This window comes from Prunus mume, linkage group LG2, assembly GCF_029339155.1.
Source record: "Prunus mume cultivar Tortuosa linkage group LG2, ASM2933915v1, whole genome shotgun sequence".
Classification (NCBI taxonomy): Eukaryota; Viridiplantae; Streptophyta; class Magnoliopsida; order Rosales; family Rosaceae; genus Prunus; species Prunus mume.
This window is the reverse complement of record NC_142699.1, coordinates 41,219,268-41,242,629: the sequence shown is the minus strand read 5'-3', so window position 1 is coordinate 41,242,629 and position 23,362 is coordinate 41,219,268. Positions and strand designations below refer to the sequence as shown.

Here is a 23,362-nt window from a genome sequence, read left to right as displayed (position 1 = left end):
ATCAATTTAAATTTTACAAAAAGAAGGAAAAAATACCAAAAAATTCATACTTTTTTTTCTTCTAAAAATACCTAGCCATGTCACACTTCCCACACCAAAACTCCATACAAATTCCTCTCATCGTATCTCATGTGAATAGTGTTTGTCTTTATTTGCATGGCAATTGGTTGAAAAGCAAAATAAAAAAGGGTAGGGCAATCATTATTCATGTGAATAGTATCTGCCCTTCCTTGTCCTTGCCTTTGCCATGACAACATGGATGGAAGTGCTCTAAGTCAATTTATTTGATTGTCTAAAAACTAAAAATAAATCATTTATTTGATTATGATGTTTTGCAGAAGAAAAAAAAACCTTCCTTTGATTTAGTAATATTTTCAGACGAGAGAAAAATATTTTGGATTACTTAAATATTTCAAACAAGGTGTCTTTTGTTTATATGCAAGGACGGTTGAATATTATTTAACTTTGTCAGGTTATTTTGGTATTTTAAGAGATTGTGTCATATTTGTTTATGATTAACAGGTTTTAGGAAATCATGTTAAAACTTCATTTTACCCGGGTTATGTGAAACAAAACCCCTGAGGTTAATAAAAGAGCCATAGTGAAAGAAAGTACATCATCAGTTGGGAGATTGGTAAACTTGATAATTGATATTGCTGCGTGTGCAGGTTCTATACTTACATTTCTTGGGAGTTCCATACAACATGCTTATGCCTATGATTAACTTCTAGCATATTGAGGAACCTAACTTTTCTCTCATACACAATTTATATACAGTTTCGAGCTTTTCACGTTCATTATCCAGTACGAAATGTATTGTATTCCTACCAATGGAGCCGAAAACTGGCTGCCTGCATAAGGGGGTGAGCAAAGTATGCACCTAAGGTCAATACAGTGATAGAGAGATATGGCAACCGAATAAATTCCTTGTAGTAATCTTTCGGCAACTTTTGCCGGCCATCAAGAATGGCTGCGAATGGTATGATACTTGTTCGCCTCTTCACAACTTCAAAGGCCTCGCCATGTCGCACCGCCAATCTCCTGTCACCATTCCAAGCACCAAATAGGTGGTGCCCGATTAGACCAACAGAAGCTGCCACTGCCACTGAGTTCCCTATCCAAATCGTGTGAGCCAGGCACCATATCACCTGCCCGACCAGCTGAAAAAACACATCCATTCCCAAATTGTCTTAGTACATGAGTGAGTGAGTGAGAGAGGAAAAAAATCAAACCCAAACTTGAACATGTTGGTAATATAATAATTTGTATTATTGATGGTATAAGTAGATTTAAGGTTAATTCTGGCCACCTAGATGATCAGAACACACACCAGCATTCATCCCAAGGCCCAAAATGCTAAATGACTTGAAAATGTATAGATTACGAATTAGTCACCTGTGGATGCCTGGTGATTCTCATAATCCCAGTTTCCCAAAGATGCATTTTGGGCTTGTCAACAGCTGCTACCTCTAGTAGATTGAAAGTGGACGGATAGAGGAACAAGAACGAGATAAAATTAGAGAGCCATACAAATTCATGGATGCCAAATGCATTCTTGAGCTCCCATAACTGTACTCCATCGTATCTATGATTGATAAAATACACCTGAACCACAAATCCTTCGAAGTCAATTCCCTCCACACCAACAACAAAAGAATTCAAAACAGAAAAAGTGGCAAGGAATGAGGTTAGATATAAAAAAAGGATAGTCCTCCTTATTGAGAGTAAGGAACTCACAACAGTACTAACAGCCAGCGGTAAAGATGTCCCCGCAAACAAAACACGGTAAGCACGTTCTCCAATAAGTTTCTCACCAGTGTCTCGTAGACTAGCCAAGCCACTATGGAAAATGGCAAATATTAGAATTAGGATCAACATCACAACCTGCAGAATACCATTGCAAACCTCAGACATTGTAACTAAAACTGTTATCACATCTTACAGCTCAATAGAGCAAATAATCATAAAAAGGGAGGCATTTGCAAGCACCAGTAAACCAGAATGGAATTTGCATGCTCTTGTTACAAAATTCAACCAAATGAATATTCTATCCTATTTCCAGGAAACAAGTTTTAAACCAGATTACCATACAACTGCTCTGTATGGACATTGTCACCCCCATTATCCTCGTCATTATAGGCAACGTAATTCACATCATAGCCCAGGAACTGTTTCCCCAATCCGAATTCAACATTTAAAGTTTATACAACAGACCTTTTATCACGATTCCAACTAAACATTCATAACTTTTTCCATCCACATCCACATCCTCATTACACACCCTCTTCTCCTCACTTCCACTCTATGGTTCAAAAGTTGTAGTCTAATAATTCTGTATCATCCCTGCTCACATCTACCATGGAGATTGTTTTAATATAAAGACTAAAACACACTAAAATTGAGTGTAGTAAAAAAATTCAATCCAAGAGTAAGCTTTTCTGATTTCCCAATAACACTCATTTAGTAAAAACCCATTATGATTAATGATGTTATAGATAGTTGCAATTAATTTCCTCAACATACAAACAAGCTGACACCAATTTCTAACAATACAGTTCAGGTCAATTAAATTAGCACCATGAGATTGGGAAACAAACACACTAACCTCTTTGCTATCAGAAAGCTCCGAGACTGCATTGACGAAGGGCTTCCCAAACCCGGTGGAATTATCGATCCAAGCCACATTGAGTATAAAAAGAACCGAACCCAGAATTGCAGTGAAGTAAACCCACGAAGATATCTTCTGCTTTGACAAAATGAACTCAGCTGAGTCCTCGCCCACCACTGGTTGCTCATTTCCATCGCCATCACCACCACCACCATCAGCACCATCTCTGACGGTGATGTAGGTACGAAATTGGCGGACAATCGAATTTGATGATTATGGGGGATGTGAAACGGAGGGGGTTGTTTAGGTTTGACAAAGGATGAAACTTTGAGGGTGAGGGATGAGAAGGGTCTCTTTGTATGTGATGAGAAGGGGCTCTTGTTGTTGTTGGGGTTTAGGGTTTGGTGAGGATGGGAAGAGAAAAGGGTTGAGAGCACAAGAGTGGAGGAGGAAGAGGCCATTGTTGAATTTTTGGGATTGGGATTGAGAGTGAGGTAGCGAGTGAGCTGAGAAATCACAATCACTTTGTACTTGTTCTAATTTTATTACTAAATAAATGCAAGAAACATGAAGGTTGTTGGGTGGGAGGAGTTGTAGAGAGCATCTGGATGAAGTTATGCTTTCTTGTGGAGGTTTTGGACTGTTGGTGGTGGTAACCTGCCTGCCTACTTGGAGGACTTTTTTTATTTATCATATCTTCTCACTCCTCACTCATTCCTTGTTCTTGGTTAGTGGCGGATGGCATAAGAGCATCTCCAGCGCCCAACCCAACTCGGGTAAAAGGCTGCCAGAGAGAGCCTGAGCAAGCTCCAGCGCAGGGCCCGTAATCCGGTTTCGTGGTGGGTCCCACCAGCCTGAGGAAGCTCGAGTTTGGTGACGCTCGTCGCCGACGCGGCGTGTGCCACGCGACGAGGACTCTCCGATGGATTTTTTCCAAAATCCGACGGTCCTCGTTTTTGGCTAAAAAATTGCAAAAAATCGAAAAAATTCTGAATTTTTTTAAAAAATACCCAAAAATTATGTATTTTTTCTCTATAAATACCTAACCATTTTATTTACTTTCCACACTAAATCTTCATACAATTTCTTCTCCATCCAATATTTTTTACTCTTTACTCACATTATTCACTTTCCACACCAATTCTTCATACAAACTTTTCTCCTTCCAATATTTTTTTATCTCTACTCACATTTTTCACTTCCACACTAATTCTCCATACAAACTCTTCTCCTTCCAATATTTTTTACTCTCCACTCACATTTTTCTACTACTTTCCATTTGTATAAAAAAACGAATGGCATCTTCTATTGAAGTCGGAGGCTCGTGGTCAACGAATGAAGATCTTGCGTTGTGTCAATCTTGGGTGAACATTAGTCATGATCCTATCACGGGTAATGAGATGAAGTTTCATCACATGTGGAGCAAAATTCATGGAGAATTTTGTCAAAGATCGGGTTCTATTCGGACCGAAATAGCGTTGTCTAGTAGATGGAAACTTCTGAATAAAGAGTTAGGGAAATGGAGAAATGCCTTGACAAAAGCAAAGGCGAACATTCAAAGCGGTCAAAATTTGACCGATGAGGTAAAATATTTATAATTGCCATTTTAATCAATTCAATGTCACTTTTTTTTTATTGCATATTGTATTTGTTTTTCTTGCATATTTTTTTTTTCTTGGTGCACCTTTAATTTGTCTATATTTTCATGCATAATCAATTTTATTTTTGCATTTCAAAATAGTTTATATTTTCTTGCATAATAATTTTTGTTTCTTGCACTTCCAATTATTTATTTTTAATAGATCATACAAGCACAAATGTGGTTCGGTGCCATGGGGCAAGGCAAAAAAAGTTTCGTGCATTTCCATTGTTGGGAAATTGTGAAGGATTGTTCGAGATTCAAAATTATTCCCACCGGTCCGCCGATTGTGATGAATGAGACGCCACTCCACGATTCTCCATCAACCGATTCTCCATTGGACTCCCAATGGAAACGGAGTCACCATTTGTGCCACGTCCGCCAAGACCTATTGGGAGAAAGGCGGCAAAGGCCAAGAGAGGGGGCACTTCGACCAATGAATGTGTACAATTATTGGAGCAAATAGCTAAGAGCACCTCACTAAGAATGGAGAGAGACTTGAAAAGAGATGAAATGGACATGGCACGAGAGGAAGCATTTGTCTTGCAACAACAAATGGCACAAGAAAAAGACATAGAGGATAGAGAGATGAAAATCATGGCTATGGATACGAGCCATATGTCTCCCGAAACAAAGGCCTATTGGAAGCTACGACGAAGAGATGTGATGAGAAAAAAACTTTTCAATGACGACGGACCTAGCAATACGGATTGGTTAAATGATGAAAACCATTAGGTTGTATTGAAACACCTTTGCCATATGTTGTATTGTTGTATTATCCTTTAATTTGTTGTATTGTTTCCTTTTTATTCAATAAAAAAAGCATTAAATAAAATGACTATTTATTAAAAACATTTGAGCATCAAAACAAATATGAATTTAAAAAAACCTTCATTTATTGCAAACAACACACAAAACAAACCATACATAAAAGCATAATAATAAAAAGCATAATTCCAAAAAAAAACGTACCACAAAATAAAACATAATTAAAAACAAAGCATAATTCCAAACAAAGCACTAATCTTGACTTCATCCATTGTGATTGCCTTTCATCTCCCACAAGTGCTCGACCAAGTCACCTCTATGAGCATCTTGATACCGTCAATCACCATCCTAAGGGTTCCAGTGGTAGTCATTTGGTCCATCGGCATGTCAACGATGTGTTCATTGGAGGGTTCAAACACCTGATGTCATACTCATCCTCCACAATCATGTTGTGAAGGATGATGCATCATCATAATACTCTGCAGCACCTCCTCATCTAGCATCCGAGCAGCACCTCTAATAATTGCCTAACGAGCTTGCAAGATACCGAAACACCTCTCCACGTCTTTCCTGTAACCTTCTTGAAAGGAAGCAAAGTTTCTTTCCTTCTCGGATTGGGGATTCGGAATTGTTTTCACGAATGTCGTCCACCTAGGATAAATTCCGTCGGCAAGGTAGTACGCACTAGAGTAAACGGTATTGTTGATTTGGTACGTGACTTGGGGAGAATGACCTCGCAATACCTCGTCGAACACCGGGGATTGACCAAGGACATTGAGGTCATTCTGAGATCCGGCAACCCCGAAGAAGGCATGCCAAACCCAACAATCGAATGAAGCTACGGCCTCCAAAATTATACTTTTTTGGCCCTTCCGATTCCCGTACTCCCCTTGCCAAGTAGTAGGGCAGTTCTTCCACTGCCAGTGCATGCAATCGATGCTTCCAATCATTCCTGGGAAACCTCGAGCCTCGCCTTTTTGTAGAAGCCGTTGCAGGTCTCTTGGCGTGGGTTTGCGAAGGTACTCCCTCGTGTACAAATTTTCCACTGCATCACAGAATCTCACCAAGCACTCTAGGACAGTAGATTTTCCCATCCTTACAATCTCATCCACCTGCTCTGCAGATGCCCCATAAGCAAGCATCCGCAAAGCAGCTGTAAGTTTTTGCTCCGGGATAAGACCCAAAGCTCCAACAACATCATGCTTTTGAATGAAGTATGTGTCGTAATTACAAATATCATGCATGATTTTTTGGAACAAATGTGGCTGCATTCTATATCTTTCTCGAAACTTAGAAGCAGGATATAACGAATTTGGGATAAAATAATCCTCCATGAGATTCTTACCCCGAGACTCCCTACGTCTGTCCACATTCGGGGCACGACGACGACGGTGTTGCCTTGATTGATCCATCATACACACCGCTGCTGCAAGCAGTTGTTCCTCTTCTTCATCGGCGTCCCGATCTTCTTGAGCACGTCTACGCCGGATTTCTTCCCTTTGTTTCTGTTGTCTCTCCAACACCCTCGACAAGTTTGACATTGAGAGTAGAATGTGTTTTCTAAAATCTAAGAAATGAAGGAATAGCTAAGAGATGGTGTGAGAGGTATGAGTTGATGGTGTAGTTTTATAGAGGGATTTAGAAGATAGAGATGACACGTGGCACAATTTTAGAGGATGAAAATCTTATCTAAAATCTGAAATTATAATTTTTTTAAAATATCTGAAAATCTTATCTGACATTTGACACGTGGCACAATTGTAGAGGGTGAAAATCTTATCTGAAATATGAGATTATAATTTTTAAAAATATCTGAAAATCTTATCTGACATTGGACACGTGGCACAATTTTAGAGGGTGAAAATTTTATCTGAAATCTGATATTATAATTTTTTTTTCAATATCTGAAAATCGTATCTGATATGGGACACGTGGCACAATTTTAGAGGGTGAAAATCTTATCCGAAAATTTAATTACAAAAGATTATTAAAATTAATGGTTTAAAGTATAAAAAAATAGGAAATAAAGTACAATGAATAGTAATTGCCTTAGACTTGCCCTAGACTTTGCCCTTGTGGGTGGAACCACAAATGCAAAGGCTGACACTATTCACGTGAATAGTGGCAGCCCTTGCTTGCCCTTGCCTTAGACTTAGCCCTTGTGGGTAGAGATGCTCTAACAGACGCGCATGTACGCACTCCAGATAGTTTGCCTTAGGTTTTATTAAGCTTTTAGGCGAATGCCTAGTATTAAAAGAGAGAACGTACCATTTTTAGGATTGTGTATCTATATTTCTCTGCAGAGTATGTTGTATGTGCTATTCTGGAAAAAGAAGAATGAAATTTCTAAGGGCAACCCAAGTGGGTAGAGCGCCTTTTACTGTTTAGAGCTCAAAAGGAATATTCGGAGTTCTAAAAGTATATTTCCAACAATAGTGGTAGGCTCTATATTTGGACTCTAATTTTTTTTTTTAATAATGAAAATTGATTTATGTCCTTTTTTTTTCATTTATATATATTTTTAATTTTTTTCTTATGAACATTTCAACTAAAAAGAATTAATATTTGGATGAAATTATGAAACTACATTTTGATTTATAGACATTACGCATACGTGTTTATAGGAAAAAAAAAAAAAAGAGTTTAAATTTGAGTGAAATAAACCGGGTTTTAATGAAAAAATGGTAAATTAGGGGGGAAGAGACGTTGATTTGCAAAACCAAACAAACAATAAAAAAGAATAAAAGTAATTAGAACAGCCAGTTATTTGCAAAATAATAAATTTAAATAAGAAAAAGTTTTTATTTAGCGAGTAATGGAAGCAGTCGCAAGTCTTGTGCTATTGAGGATCAGCTTTTTATGTTCATGCGTGCCTATAGTCCAAAAATGAGTGGGTTTCGCAGGTTTCAGTGGCTTTAACCGAGAACCTATATACATGGGTGTGTGTGGTTGCAACCCTCCGGTGGCCCGAATCATTTAGAGCCTACTATTCATCATCATTAGTATTGCTTTTTTGAGTTGGTGTTGTACCGTCTGTAGCCTTGCGGCGGATAGAGCCTTTCATTGGGCTTGCTTTAACGATATCCCTAATGGTTGAGGCTCTAAAAGGGGTTGATAGAGCTCTATTTAGAGCTCCAATGGAATCTTTGGGGATTTAAAGGCATCTCTCCCACAATAGCAGACCCATATTCATGGTGGGCCCTATATTTTTTTTTATGATGTATTTGATTTATGTGGTTTTTTTTTTGTTAACTATTTTACTTTAATGTTTGTTCATGTTACATTAGTTTTTTTTTTTTTTTGGTGTGAACATCTCAACCAAAAAAAAAAATCAAACTTTGGACAAGATTTGGAAATTAACATGTTATTTCATAGATACAATACAACAACATGGTTAAATTAAAACAAGATGCACAACATTAATTTGGTGGTCCTCTCAAAGTTGGATATAGGTCTCTTGCATTATGGCTTTCCACCCCTCTCTTATCTACATTGTCATATAATAATTGTGGTAGCATGGTGATAGCTGGATATGGGTCCCTTCGTTATGGCCTTCCATCCTTATGACATTTACATTTGTTAGATAATAATTGTGGTAGATGGATATGGGTCCCTTTCGTTATGGCCTTCCATCCTTATGACATTTACATTTGTTAGATAATAATTGTGGTAGATGGATATGGGTCCCATTCGTTATGGCTTCAGATAAAAAATCTTTTCTCTTCATATTACATCTTACAATAACCTTTAGATCCAATTACCTCATATGAATCTCATCCGCATATTTGTTATCTCTTAAACTATCATATCCTTTATAAATAAACAACCACCTTATTTTCATAACACACCCCCTCCCAACTCTTATATTCTCAATATTCCTTATTCTACCACCGCACTAGAATGGCCAACCATGGATATGATAGCTCTTCTAGTGATGAGACAGGTGCTAACATAATATTTTTGGAAATGTTCGAAAGCTACCAAAAGAAAAAAGCAGCAAAGAAGAAGGAGAAGGCCTTGATGGTTGTCCACAGGGGTACATCATCACGATGACTTACTATACCAAGAGATCTAGTAAGGCCCATTTTTTCAAAATTACTTCTCTAACCATCCATGGTCGTCAGATTTTTGTAATAGGTTTCGCATGAGGCGTGAGTTGTGTAATGGAATAAATAGAACAAATTGTCCCTTTCAATGATTACTTCAAACAAAACCCTAATGCCATTGGAAAGCTTAGTTTCTCACCACAAGTGAAGATGACAACTGCCTTGAGTATGCTTACATATGGTACGGCAGTTGACATCAATGATGATTACTTGAAGATAGTAGAGACCACATCATTTGAAGCTTGCAAGAGATTTTTTTCATGCAGTCAACCACTTATACGGAGCTGAATATCTTCATAAACCAAAGAGAGCGAACCTACAAAAATTGCTCCAAAAAGCTGAGGAACAAGGGTTTCTTGGCATGCTAGGAAGCCTTGATTGCATGCATTGAGAGTGGAAAAACTGCCTAATGTCACACCATGAGGCATACACGGGCTACCATGGTCATCCACCCATAATCCTTAAAACGATTGCTTCTTACGACACATGGATTTGGCACGCCAACTTCAGAATACCGGGAGTATTTAATGACCTCGAACTTACTATACAAGTACCCTTTTTTGATGACGTCATTCAAGGACGTGCTCCGCATGTCCAATATTATCTGAATAGGAAACAATACAAGCAAGGGTACTATCTTGCAGATGGAATATATCCAAAGTGGAACACAATTGTCCAGTCATTTTCGGATCCTCAAAGACGACAACATCAATTATTCTCTAGGATGCAAAAGGTGTATCGTAAGGATGTGGAGAGAGCTTTTGGAATTCTTCAAGCTCGTTTTGCATTTGTCACGAGGCCTGCCCTTCAATGGTACCGAGAAAACATTTGGGAGGTATTGAAGACTTGCATAATTCTTCCCAATATGATTATTGAAGATGAGCGTGACCAAGACGACATAACTCCTGCTGAGGACACACCATATCATGTGGAGGAGGCTCTAGTGCAACATGAACGTGGATCACATAATATACAAATAAAATCTATTAATCGAAGCATAATAAATAATCCAACTGCCTATTACAACCTCCAATTTGATATCATTCAACACTTGTGGGAGCAATATGGAATAGAACTCTAATTGTTGTCTTTTTAAATTTAGTGTTGTGTGTTTATAATCCAATAACTAAATTGCAATGTCCTTGCAATTTAGAGTTGTGTGTTTAGAATTCAATAACTAAATTGCAATTTCCTTTAATTCAATCATTTCATTAAGTTAAACAAACTAGAACATGTTGGAATTAAAAAAAAAAAAGGTTTTAAAAATTTAACCATTGATTTAATTATTTTGGCTATTTTATTTTATTTATTGTGGGGGTTATAAATATTTAATATTCAGGTTTTATTTTTATATTAAATGCCTTAATTTTTGGGTTGGTGAAGGTTACATGTTCTTGAATGCCTATAATCCTCCTTCACATTTGTAACAACCACAATACACCATTTGAATATTACATACCACAATCACCACCACAAACTAATTCTCTCATTTTCTACTTTTATATATATTTTCTACTTTATATTATTATTTTGGCAATGGTTCTGTGACTTGGATACCTATATCCATCTATGAACGTGCTCATAGCGAATCTTGATTTTGTGTATAAGGGGTCGTATCTTGGAGTCTTGTGGACTGTCAGAACCTGCACATAGAGAGGCTACAAAAGCTTTAAGACAACATCTTTGATGTGCTTCACCGTACCAAACTCACATTCTTACTTATTATTTATTGTGCTTTTACTTACCTATTATTTTGTTTTCTTCAATTTCATTGTACCTTAAAAGCTTTCCAATTTATTTATAAGTTATTTATAATATAAATGTAATTGTATTTGGCTTTACGAAAAAGGAAAACTATATTTTTTATAACATAACATTTTTAAAATAATAAAACAAAGAACAATGGAATTTAAATAAACAAATTACAACATTCTTTAAATAAAATAAACTACTAAACTATTCTAGAAATCATCATTTTCTGGGGGTTGGACGATAGACTTTATCCTCAAAGTTTAGCGAACGGGAAACACTCTTCGTGATAATATTGGCTTGTTTCTTTTGGACCCATCGCCTTCTCGCCAGAGTTTGGATTGTGGCGGTTTCCTTAAACATAACCTTCAACTTTTTGTTCTCAATCATACAATCTTTGTAATACCTCATAATTTCTTTGAGCTCTTTATCATCTTGAGATGACTCTTCCACAACAACCTTTCTTTTTAGCTCCTTAGCTTTTTTGTGAGCCAGTTGCTTTGATGATTTTTGGCTCCTTGCTCATCAATGCTCCTGAATGTCTCCTAATCATTCCTTTTGCAAAACACTAGACTAAAGTGAACAATAATACCCAGATTCTTCCAATGTTGGTTCCATAAATACAAATATCCTGATAGTAGCAGAAATCCGGCGATCTTACAATAAATACCTGTGATTTCCAACTAAAGCAAGTCTGACTCCACTTTCTAGCTTTCATGGTCATCAAATTCGTTTGGAGTCTAGCTACCAATGGTGAGGAGTCACTCTGACATACCTTAATAGTTAAGAAATTTGTGAGCTAGAGATAAACTAATTCAAATAATTTGATTCTTGGATTCAATTACCATTAGTGGTAACTTATTTCTCAATTATCAAAAGTGATCAAATAATTAATTTAATCCCTTTTGTTGAATAGTATAGGTCATTCACCATTTTTGGTAAATTAAGTCCATTACCATTTTGGAAAGTGAATCCAATGGTCATTACAGGCTAGCGCAGATTTCAGGCCCAAACAAGTAGGTAATAGAAGAACATGATGTTTGATGTGTGTGGGTGGCTGTAGAGATAAAATCTTAGAGTTACGGTGGGCTAATTTCAACCATGAGGGGTGGGCAATTTTTAATTAACTTGATTTTGACTAATAAAATTAACACTAATGTTTTTCATCTCCAAATTTAGCACTAGGCTAGATCCCATTCTAGCCCAAACACATAGATCAATCCTTAGTGAGAAAGGACATTGACTTGCAAATCAGTGGTCTCATGTTTAAACCAACATAACACCTTGATAATGTGTGTTCGTGTGAAATCCCCTATATCTAAATTAAGAGATTTATACATAGGTGTAAGAATAGATTGACTTACTTTAAAGGAGAATATGTGGTTAAATATTCGTTCAACAAAGCTACCGTTTATTAAAATTAAGGTGTTTTGGAAAGAAAAATGTTATTGTTTAAGGGGGTGTATTGAATTAGGATTTTAATAGATTTTTTTGAAGCTTAAAAGTCTAGTGGTATTCAATTATGATTTTTAAGTAATCAATAAAAATATGATGGTATTCAATTAGGATTTTAAAATTATCAATGTAAGTCTGGTGGTATTCAATTATGACTTTCAAAAGATTAGAAAAGTACGATGGTATTCAAAAACTTACCGATTTTGAGGTATTTCATTAAATGATGTATTCTGTGAGACTTTTCAGTGCATGATATAAAAACCAAACCACATAAAAAATCACACCCTATTACATCTAATTCTCACGTTGGTTTGTTTTGGGGGGAGAAGAACAGACTTGAGAAGTGAAGAAGGTTCTCATCTTTTCTCTTCACATACTTGTTCTCCTATATACTATCATACTTTTTGTGTGTGTGTGTGTGTGTGTGTGTGTGTGTGTGTGTGTGTGTGTGTGTGTGTATTTGCATTATCTATGTTGCTTTGCTGTGGGCACAAACCTACATACATCCATGTATATTTGTGTTGCTTTGCTGTGGAACAGACAGAAGAAGAAACCAATCTGTAAAGATAGTTGGTGTTTTTGGTTTGTTGCGCACTCCATCATTCTTTAGGAATGATTTTTCTTTATTTATTTATTATTTTATAAAATAATATTTTATTACTTTTGTAAAAACTGGAGAATAACTATTCAAATAACTATAGAGACTTGTTTTGATCTAAACTAGTCTTTCTTATCTTTCTTGTTATATAATACTAATAAATAGTTTACGGTGGAATGACTAGAAGAAGTTCATCACTAGGAAATTTCCTTCCTTTAGGGTGCTTTATTTCTTGGTTTCAATGCATAGTGTTTGGGTCTTCTAGTTCCCTTGGGAGAAAAGGACCACTGTGCTACGATTTTTATTTTTTAATTTTTATAAAGATGAACTTTCATTAATAAAGACCAAAGAGAGGTCATAGAACCACCGAGACTACACAACATGAAAGTTTATTTATGAAAGTTTATGAAAAATAATCCTTTGGGCCCTAGAACATGAAAAATAATCAAGAGTTTGCATACCAAACAATTAATCCATGTTATTATATAATTTTTATTTCATATGAAATCCTAGTGCAAATCTTTTGATTCTTTGGAGAATATAAAAGAGTCCTAAATGAATCATAAGAGAATCATGTAATTACAATCTATTAAAATCATAAGTAAAATCTTGTAATTACAAATCCTGTTGAAATCCATTGCATTAAAATCATGTTATTACAATCTATTAAAATCCTCTAGAAACAAAAAATCAGGAATTAGAAATCAGAGGTAAGGCGACCGGAGAAGAAAAGATATATTGGAATTACAAGAAAAAACCAAAACACCAAAGAAGTTAAATGCAGAAATATAAGAAGAACTCATGGATAAAATTTCCAACCACCCACCAACGTATAAAATCAGGGTAGCCTTTGTAATGAAGAACAAGAAGGCTTCAAGACATGTATTTACAAAAACTCCAATCGACACTGCTAAAGAGAGACAAGGAAATAACACGTCTCTCTTCCAACCAATCTAAATGAAACTCTCAAACCTTTTTCCAAGATTTTATAAAAAAATAAAAATCAATAAAATGGTGATAAGAAGGAAAAGAAATATAGACAATGATAACAAAACTAATGACCCTACAATCAACAAGGCTCAGGGCAAGTCATAAAAGTATATGCCACTGCTTCTGATGTTTCTTAATACTAGCTCCCATCCTGATATTGGGAAGAATTTCCAGAGCTCATTTCCTCTCCGGTTGGTGAGAAATCGGAACTAATGTCAGATGTACTGGCAGTGAGGAAGAGGCAAACCACAGCACAATCATCAACCTTGACATATGGGTATTTTGACCTCCAAGCTCGAGTTGCTGACTCTACCAGGGCTCGAGCAGCAGAGGCTCGTGGAGCTAATGCTACTATTTTTACCACTTCTTCATTTGAGAGGACATCCCATATCTGCCAGAAAGTAAATTTATATAAGCCAATGCTAAACAATCTGTCCCATGATAATCTTTCATGTGCATTATGTGAAGCTGAATACTCTAAATCTATGACGTCAATTTGGATTTGTATGGTCTTTCTAGTTAATCCATTCTCACAATCCACAAGAGATCTTTACATCCAATTGAATTTTGAATAAGGCTTGGTAACAATTATGAAGAAATCTCCAGAAGTGGATAAATAAACTGCACTTCTGTCCTCAAACTCACATGAAGTACATTAACAACGTCAAGGCCTTTCAAAGTTTTGGATTATCATGTTTACCAGACCAGGACCATGATACTTTCATTCAAAGAGACACATAAAAAGGCATAGAGAAGTGGAAGATTAACCACGCAAACGATACAATTTAAGCCAGATCAGGACTGCAATAGATGAGGTTAAGCAGGAGCATTACAGAGATTATGTACACATACAAAGGTCATAATTTTCTTAATTTGCAAGGAAAAAAGTGGGAAACAAAAGATAAATGTATAAAAAGAAATTTTTTTACAATTCCATTTTCTTCACAGAATTGACAGCTTGACACAATACGTCCATACGGAAGATGAGTAACGAATACACTCGGCAACAAAGAAACAACCATAGTTCCTTTCCGCATACTTAGATCCTGCACAAATATCCGTGCATATTCTCATAAACAAACAAACAAACCATAGTTCCTTTCTGTTTCTCTCTAGTGTGCTCCCTGTTCCCGACTCGATATTAGGTCAAGATAAAGCCTTTTCTCCTCTGTCTTGTTTTTCCTCATTCAAAATTTTCCTAACCTTTATTAACTCACACAAGGAACCTTTCCTCTTTCAAATAATTTTTTTTAGTCGGGAATTTTCTTAATCCTCTTGATTACACATAAAGAACCACACACTTTTCAGACTAGTGATATAAAAGACTCAATTCAAGCCTAAACCATGTCCATGGTGCTTCCACCGCATTTGGAAACTCATAAACAATCTTCCATTTGGATTTCAGACACATGATCCTGTCTTCTTATGGGCATCATTGCCACCACTCTTGCTCCCAAACCCCCTATGGCATGACTTGCACATGTCAAACACCTCTCTCTATTCAGTAACATTGTTACCTAATTGCTAAGTTCATTTTTAATAGAGTGAAGCAGATGCTCTTCAACCTTACCAGCCCTAATAAAAATGCCTTTGTTGTTGGGAGAAGGACAGGTTGATCTGATGAAGGCCAGATGGAATGGTAGATTGAGTATCATTTTTTATACTTTTACAGCTTTCAAGTCTCTTGCTGCTTATGGTTAATTGATGAGAGTTTGCATCTCTATCCAAACATTCTCCATCTTTGTAAATGGAGATTTGTGGGCTTTTTCCTCAAGGATGCAAGAACTAGGAGAAGTAGGGGAGCTAAGATTGCTCGGTTGATGTTTGATGTCCTAAAAAGGAAAATTAAGGGTATTTAGGGATCAAATGTCATCTCTGGAACAAGGCTTTTTTTATGCTTAGGCACTCATGGAAGCCAGTCAAAGATGATGATATATCTTGGCTGGTGGATTAAGGAGTACCATCTGAACGGTGTAGCTTATAGGAGAGTACTCCTCAGGTTTAGAGGAAGTTGCTAAAGCTAAGAACAGTGCCATGACTCCTTAGCACAGCACATCATTGGCATACCCGAGGTGGTGAGATCCCATTACACTCAACTGAAATCCTAGAGTGATCATGACTCCGAACTGTCTACAGATGCCAAGGTCCGCACAATTGCGCAAAGAGACTGTTGGTTATGATGTATGATCCCCTGCTAACTCAAGGGGCCAAATGGATATCAGTTACTCTACGCCAACTCAACTTGAAGGGACGTTATTAAGTGGCTCCCAACCACTACAGGAACTTAGTTAGCTACCTCTATTTTGGAAAAAAAATTAGGGCTTTAGGTGGCTGCCGGCCTTGGCTCATTGAGTAACGACTCTTTCTATACCGCCCCCCAGACAAAAGAAAAATGCAGGAAAATTTGCATCATAACAAGAAGCTGTAAATCATATTATATAAACAAGTAGATTTCTTACCCCATCAGTAGCCAATACTACAAATTCATCCTTCTCAGTGAGGCGACGATAAGAAATATCGGGGACAGAGATTAAACCAAAGTCCTTTAGGCAGAAATCTCCAAAAGCCCGTGCCATGGCAAGGCCAGGTGAATTACTGTTGGGCAACCAAACTCGAGCGACCTCAGGCTCGTTTTGGAGAGCAAATACTCGTCCTTTACACCGCATAATCCTCTCTGTTTCCCCTAGATGCATAAATAATTGTGTTAAAAATAAGATTAATCATCCCGTATTATTCAACCAAGATTCCTAACTGCATAATAAAGAACAATCCGTATTCTCAACTACTATAAGACCAGATTAAAGTGCGTATGCATCAACACGTGTGTGTAGATGGGAGCTGCAAGCGTGCATGTCTGCATGTGAACTTACTTTCAGATCAATTTAAACAAAAAAGCATCTATATATCCATGCACCCAATGTTAAAACAAACTTGCAATCCAAGATCAAGAAATAGAGAAAACATGCTATGTTATTGAGATTATACAACATCTACTAGGACATATTGCATCAATTATACAAATAATGAGAAGATCTCCATTTGAACCTAGCCCATTGCAGAGAAAAAACCTTTTAAAGCACTATGCAGCTGAGGATTTTCAGCCTTGGATTTCTTTACCTCACTAAGCATCACATTAATCAAATCCTATTTACAGAAGTTTTCACAGCACTACTATTTGGTCTTAAATCCTAAATGACGTAAATTTCATAGTATTAGTAGCGACAGCTATTTTATTTAGTGTGCCAACTGTAACAATAAATTATCATAAGGAACATAAGCTATCAATGGGGCACTGCTCCTGATTTCTAGATACTATCAAAGATAGAAATCCTCAGCTGGATTCTATTGTAAAAATTTAAAAAGTTTATTATCAATATAAAAAAGAATGAGATTGATATTAAGTCTGAACTATGCATTTGTTTCTAAGACAAGTAGTAACCAAATGCTGTGTATTTTCTGTAAAGTTGGAATCTTCATATCTTTGAACTTTAACCATGGATTAGAAAGAGTGGGAGAAAGAAAGCTACTTGGAAGATTTGGTTTGAGGTCTACAGTCAACTGAACAGCAACGAGGGAGCCATCTTCATCTCTGGTGCCTAGTAGAGCTCTAGAGTCCCCAACATTTGCAATAACAAGATCCTGGCCCTGTAAACAGCATATATGTATTTAAGACAAATTTACAGGTGCAATCTCGATGTACCAAAACTTAACTAATAGCATCTCAGCTCTTGCATCAGATATTGACCCATTGTAAATCTCAAGTGTCCATATTTCGTACATGTACTGCAACTTTATTAGATTAAGACTCTTTGTAAGTGTTCACCAAGAACAATGAATTTGTGATGCAAATGAACTACCTGCTTGACCAAGGTAACAGCAGTTGTCCCACTGCAATAGCAATCAATACGAGGATGCAATTTGAGCTCCTTGTCCATGACCTTAAAAGCCTTCAGAAAAGAATCTTTCAATGTCATAAAAAGCTCACAGTGCTCGTTATCCTTGTGGTCTTGATATGAAGCAGCCTCATTGGTATCATCAGCAGCCCCTTTCTTGGCGTTATTAGTCAATACCCATTGTGAAGTCAACTTCAAAGGTAGAGCATCCCTCACCTTCTTTGCAACCACATGGCCAAAAGGGCCATGCCCATCAAAAACACCACAAAATATGGTATCCGGGGAACCAAAATTCTGTAAAACACCACAAATTCTTTAGTATTGTACTACTCAATAATCCGAATTCAATTTCCATATATATATATATATATATATATATATATATATATATATATAGAGAGAGAGAGAGAGAGAGAGAGAGAGAACTGAGTAAAAGTTGAAGTTGCAGAGAGAAAGCGAAGTACCTCCCAAGCAATCATGGCGTCCTGATTGACCCCTTTCTTGCCTTGCTTGCAGAACAAGGAAGCAAAATCAGAGGAACCATTCAGGAACTGCCTGCCAGGGATTCTGTGCAGCCACATCTCCAGATTATTGGAAGGCGGCGCTACCGCCGTGGCAGAGGAGTTCCCAGTCACCCTCCTCTTCCTCCTCCTGTTGCCCGGCCCTGGGGAGGAAGGGACTGGGCCGTAGGCTGACCCGCTTTCCAGGGAGAGGCAGGAGCCCATGCCGAGTGCCCTGACGACGTCCAGAAAGCACTCCAACCCCACCATACAGTCGGGGCCCTTCCTTGGCTCCACCGGCGGATCCGTCTTGCTTTCTTTTCGGATAATTTGGATTGATTTCGAGGATAACGGATAATTTCTGTCAGTTCTGTCAGTAAGTCACATAAAAAGCATTTCAATTTCAATCCCAATTTCCCAAATCACATCAAATTTCATATTCATAAGGATAATTCAATTCATTTTCGACCTCAAGAAAAAAAAGGATAACCCATTTATGTAAAATTACCAATTTGCCAATTTGACGTTGACGGGAAAGGGGCAGAGGAGAGAGTTGATCAGACAACCTAAGCGCACCATAGATTCTGGTTTCTGATTACAGAGAGAGACGACCTTTCCATCTGAAGACAAGAAAATTATATATATATATTTTTTTTTCCCTCAAGGCTCAAACTGAGGGTAGGTGATGGATGTTGAAGAAAGAAGACTAACTTCACAAGCCTGTTTCGATGCTCTCTCTCACTGCACTGGCCGTTAAATAATTGGATTTGTTACTAATACCTAATACTTAGCAGTAGTTGTATTAGTTTATCTGTTTTAACAGATTGTTCTATTTGTTTGCCGGAACAACAAAATCCAAAATTAGTTGACGTATTTGATGAACCCAAAAAAAAAAGAAAAAAGTAATTGATGTAATGTGGTCGCCAGCGCTATATACATGAAGAAGTGACTTGGTCTTATCCCTTCTCTCTAACCCATCACTTACTCCAACCTAATCACCTAGTGTGATTATCACATTATGACGTGATTCACGTGTTATATTTGGGTTGAATTTACAATATAGTATGACGGTTGTTTGTTTATTTACTTCAAATGAGGGAAGTTATAATCGGTGGAAGAGGAAATGAATTGGAATTCGATCAACTGAATCTTCTAATTAATTTAATTCATGATTGTTCAGGTATTGAATTACATATTGTGATGTGAAATCTATATACTTTTTAAAACGCATGAGAAATTATTAATGGAAATAATTCTAATACTCATCGTATCTCATATTATGTGTAAGTAAATATACCATTAATAAAATATGAACTTAATCAAATTGGCTAGAACGAATGTATTCCTCATTTTGTATATGAATTCAAATTCCTCTTTTGATAATTTAGATTAGACTAGCCTCTTCACACGTGCTTTCGCGCATGTGAGAGGCTTTAAAAAAAAAAATTATTTTAGAATTAAAAAAAATAAAAAGGTAGTTATGTTCCATAAAAATAGGATCCATTATCTTATTTTTCTTTTATTTTAAATATTTTTAAATATGAAAAAGTATGAATTTACCATATTATCCCCATTTAATTAATAATTTCAATTATTAATGCTTGCATGAACTAAAAACATTTTTTGGTATTTTGAATGTTTCACAATTTTCTGCATTTTACTTTATCTATATATATAAAGTAAAAAATAGAGAATGGTGAAACATTCAAATACCAGAAAATACCCTTTGTTAATTCAAATATTAAGAATTGAGATTATTAATTAAATGAGAATAATATGGTAAATTCACATTTTTCATATATATAAAAATAAAAATTAAAAACAAAATCAGATAATAGATCCTACTTTTATGGAACATAACTATCTATGTCATCTTTTCTTAATTTTAAAAATAAAATAAAAACTAAAACCAATTGACATGTGCGTGAGCATGTGCCAAGAAGCTAGTATATATAAATTAAAATAAAATATCGTTTGCATCCAAAATATATTATTAAAAAATAAATGAATTAATAATATCACATGGCACAGTATTACGGTTGAACTCGAGAATTTCTCGCATTTATCCTCTTCTGACAAAACCAAGTCAAAAGGATTATTGTTGATTTTTCTTGGCTGAGGCTGGTCAGTTTGGTAACTTTAGCATGGGTGGGTGGCTATAAGACGATGCACGTTCTGACCTGACGGATCTGAGCAGCGACCAAAGTGGGAGCCCATGAATGAAGAACATGTGTTGGGCACAGAGTGGGTGCTGGATTTGGTGGGGTGGTGGTGGTGACGCCTTAAAACTATGTACAATTTCATTATTCTTTAATTTATGTTATTTTTTTTGGTTTAGAAAATGGAAAAATATTATTCTATTGTGCATATGCAAATTGCAGGACCAATCAATCGCATTACAGTTACACAAAAGGTTCCGTTTATCCATAAGATCAGGGTCTGCACAAGGCTGACGCTGCAGGACTTATCCACTTTTTTATGTTCAATAATTGTGTTATAGATTAGATTTTGACCAAAAAAACAAAAGAGTAATAGAGACGTAAACGTTATTGAAAAATGTGGAATCGAATCTAAGACTTCGAATGTAATCACTTAAACTACAAGCCCCTGTTAAACACAAATAATTTTTAATTTGAACGTAACCAGCCCCAGAAAAATAAAAAAAAGGGTATTTGGAGATAAGTTCAAAACATTTCAATTTTAGAATAGGCGTTTAAAGAAATTGGTGTCCATAGACAAATTTTGGGTGTGAAGGAATGCCCTAGTAAGCCCAAGGCTGTTCTTCAAACAAGACCTTCATGTAAGGTAAAGTTTAAAATATTCCGAAATTCGATTAAGTAATTTTTACACTAAAAACTCATAATCAAATCCATAATCTTGTAGCCTTACATCCAAATCAACCCTTGGGCTTTCTTAATTTCTGCAAAAACAATCCTAACACCTTCTTGTGCGGGTGGGCAATTTAATACAGCAAAGACTACGAAAATGATTCAGTATGAATATTCTAAGCTCCACTAATGTCACTCCACGCACCCTAATCAATTTCCATCAATAAAGATTCATCATGAACTGATCTTGACATGATCATCACCCCACCCCACCTCCTCAGAAATTCAAAGGTCCAAACCATGCATGCTTAATCTGTAATTAATTAGTTGACGTGGAGAGGCATTAACATGATGATTAAGATAATCACAAACACATCACAGCATGCTCTAGCTTCAATTAATTAAAATTAGTTAACATCTGTGGGCGTGTTTAGATCATCAACAAGGAGCGGCTGAGACTGGTGGGTGGTCTGTGCAGCCATGGCGAACTCGAACTGCTTTAAAGAAATTGAAGGGAAAGAGAGTATTTCTGGAGCATTGTTGAAGTTTTCCCAGCTGCCTTTTATGGGTCCGTTTGTATTGGTAGTTGTTGACCCATCCAATCCTATGTGTGTCACATGCTTCACATCTGTAGGCAACCCAATTTCCATCTCTCTCTCCTCTTCTTCCTCAATATCTTCCTTGTAAACTGAACAACCATATATATATATAAATATAGATATTAAACAACTAATTAGAAATAAAATAACATATGTTATAATATATTTTTCATATGGATATTCTTCATTGTATAAATTTCTTAGGATGAGACTAAAACAAAAAAGTTTCTTGGTACACCTAATTTCTGTTTTTGTTTTTTAAAATTAGTTGGTACGTACAGCTAATGGCTCGACTATCTCATGATTTAGTTAAGGATTTAAAACGGGTGAATGTATATGTGTGGTGTATTTGAGTACAATCATGTGGTATAACTCATCCACATATTATAATATAAGTGGATAACTATATTGTACACCCATATTATAAGACGTGAGCGAATTATACCACGTTATCGTATTCCAGTACCATATATATATATATATATGTGAGCACTTTAAAGTCAACATCCACTTTTTAAGAAACTGATGGACAAAGCAACATTTTTTGAACTTGCAATGCACTCCATAATGTGATTACGGAATGTTTCATTAACTCTAAAGCCTTTCTTTTTACGAATCATCTAAGGAAAAAGTAATAAAACATGTTTGGCCTTTTGATTAAACATGCATTTTGAATAAGTAGACACTATTTGAGCATGCACATATATATCTATAATTAGGCATTCAATTAATCATCGGCTTACCAAATATTTGAGACAAACTTTTGATGCTTCTGATCAATCTTTCAAATCCACTGGAAATGTGACTCTTCCTAAGGTTCAGAAATCGATAAGTGTTCTTCACTTTTGCTCCTTGTGCTTTTCCATCGTCTTCCTTATCAAAACACCATATAGTCTCAAATTAACACCAATATCAACTTGAGAGAGAGAGAGAGAGAGAGAGAGAGAGAGAGAGAGAGAGAACATACTTGTGACATGAGGAGGTGGGTTTTGTGTTTCTGCTTTTGATTTTCTTGTTTGATCATCATTTGTGCCAATGGCAACGCTGGACTGAGAAGTGCAGCCAATGCCAAAAGGAAGAACAGCAAATCTTTCCATGCGATCCTTCATGCCTTCATAGACAAAACTACAAAGCCTAACCCTTGTTTTGTTGGACTTAGAAGCCATGGAAACACAATGTGGTGTATTATATTAGTTCGAAATCGGGGATGGCTTTAGGAACAAGTTAAGCAAGAATGATTCAAATGTGGAAATGTTTGATCCAATACTGTTGTTCTAGTTTGGTACGTGGGGAGAAATTTATACGAAAAGAATGATTATGAATATGATGGAGTGGGTGTTAGAGTTGGTTAAACTGAAACTCAACCTACTTTTTGCTGATTGCAAGTCTAATTTGGAGGATTAAGCATTGAACAGCTGGTCCACAGACCAACCTTTGTTTTCATTCAAGTGTTCCTATTTGATCATTTTATGGTGGGCTCCCACTCACTTGCCTCTCTTTGAGACCAAGCCACCTCTCTCCTTATTGTCATTCCTTTTATAGGCTTTATGCTTTGATTATTTTTTTTGTTTTTTGTTTTTAGTCATTTTTGTATTCTATGGGGACGGAAATGTTTCTAGAAAAAATTAA

The 23,362-nt window shown here is 36.3% G+C and overlaps 4 protein-coding genes and 1 long non-coding RNA gene across 5 annotated transcripts; 1 reads left to right on the top strand and 4 right to left on the bottom strand.

Moving 5' to 3' along the window:
* Nucleotides 1-631: 631 nt before the first annotated feature.
* On the bottom strand, nucleotides 632-3,213 carry Z-ISO (15-cis-zeta-carotene isomerase). Its single transcript, XM_008246202.2, is given in 5 exon segments — nucleotides 632-1,160; nucleotides 1,396-1,605; nucleotides 1,738-1,884; nucleotides 2,606-2,865; nucleotides 2,868-3,213. Coding segments are annotated over 5 exon segments (1,155 nt in total). The 5' UTR covers nucleotides 3,070-3,213; the 3' UTR covers nucleotides 632-824.
* A 520-nt stretch (nucleotides 3,214-3,733) lies between these two features.
* On the top strand, nucleotides 3,734-5,033 carry LOC148920394 (uncharacterized). The gene is made up of 2 exons (XR_016124446.1): nucleotides 3,734-4,191; nucleotides 4,411-5,033. It is a non-coding gene; the product is annotated as an uncharacterized LOC148920394 (long non-coding RNA).
* A 470-nt stretch (nucleotides 5,034-5,503) lies between these two features.
* LOC148920393 (uncharacterized) lies at nucleotides 5,504-6,729 on the bottom strand. The gene has a single exon (XM_089046835.1). The coding sequence runs from the start codon at nucleotides 6,554-6,556 to the stop codon at nucleotides 5,543-5,545; it is 1,014 nt and encodes a 337-aa protein (XP_088902961.1). The 5' UTR covers nucleotides 6,557-6,729; the 3' UTR covers nucleotides 5,504-5,542.
* A 6,968-nt stretch (nucleotides 6,730-13,697) lies between these two features.
* LOC103342571 (putative protein phosphatase 2C 33) lies at nucleotides 13,698-19,158 on the bottom strand. Its single transcript, XM_008246203.2, has 6 exons — nucleotides 18,815-19,158; nucleotides 18,271-18,676; nucleotides 17,771-18,100; nucleotides 17,441-17,558; nucleotides 16,373-16,596; nucleotides 13,698-14,304 (listed from the first exon to the last, which is right to left on the bottom strand). The coding sequence occupies exons 2-6, from the start codon at nucleotides 18,574-18,576 to the stop codon at nucleotides 14,053-14,055; spliced, it is 1,230 nt and encodes a 409-aa protein (XP_008244425.2). The 5' UTR covers nucleotides 18,577-18,676; nucleotides 18,815-19,158; the 3' UTR covers nucleotides 13,698-14,052.
* A 1,949-nt stretch (nucleotides 19,159-21,107) lies between these two features.
* LOC103342586 (CRIB domain-containing protein RIC4-like) lies at nucleotides 21,108-22,980 on the bottom strand. Its single transcript, XM_089044643.1, has 3 exons — nucleotides 22,701-22,980; nucleotides 22,477-22,602; nucleotides 21,108-21,822 (listed from the first exon to the last, which is right to left on the bottom strand). Exons 1-3 carry the CDS (start codon nucleotides 22,897-22,899, stop codon nucleotides 21,542-21,544), a joined length of 606 nt encoding a protein of 201 aa, XP_088900769.1. The 5' UTR covers nucleotides 22,900-22,980; the 3' UTR covers nucleotides 21,108-21,541.
* Between the last annotated feature and the right edge of the window lie 382 nt (nucleotides 22,981-23,362).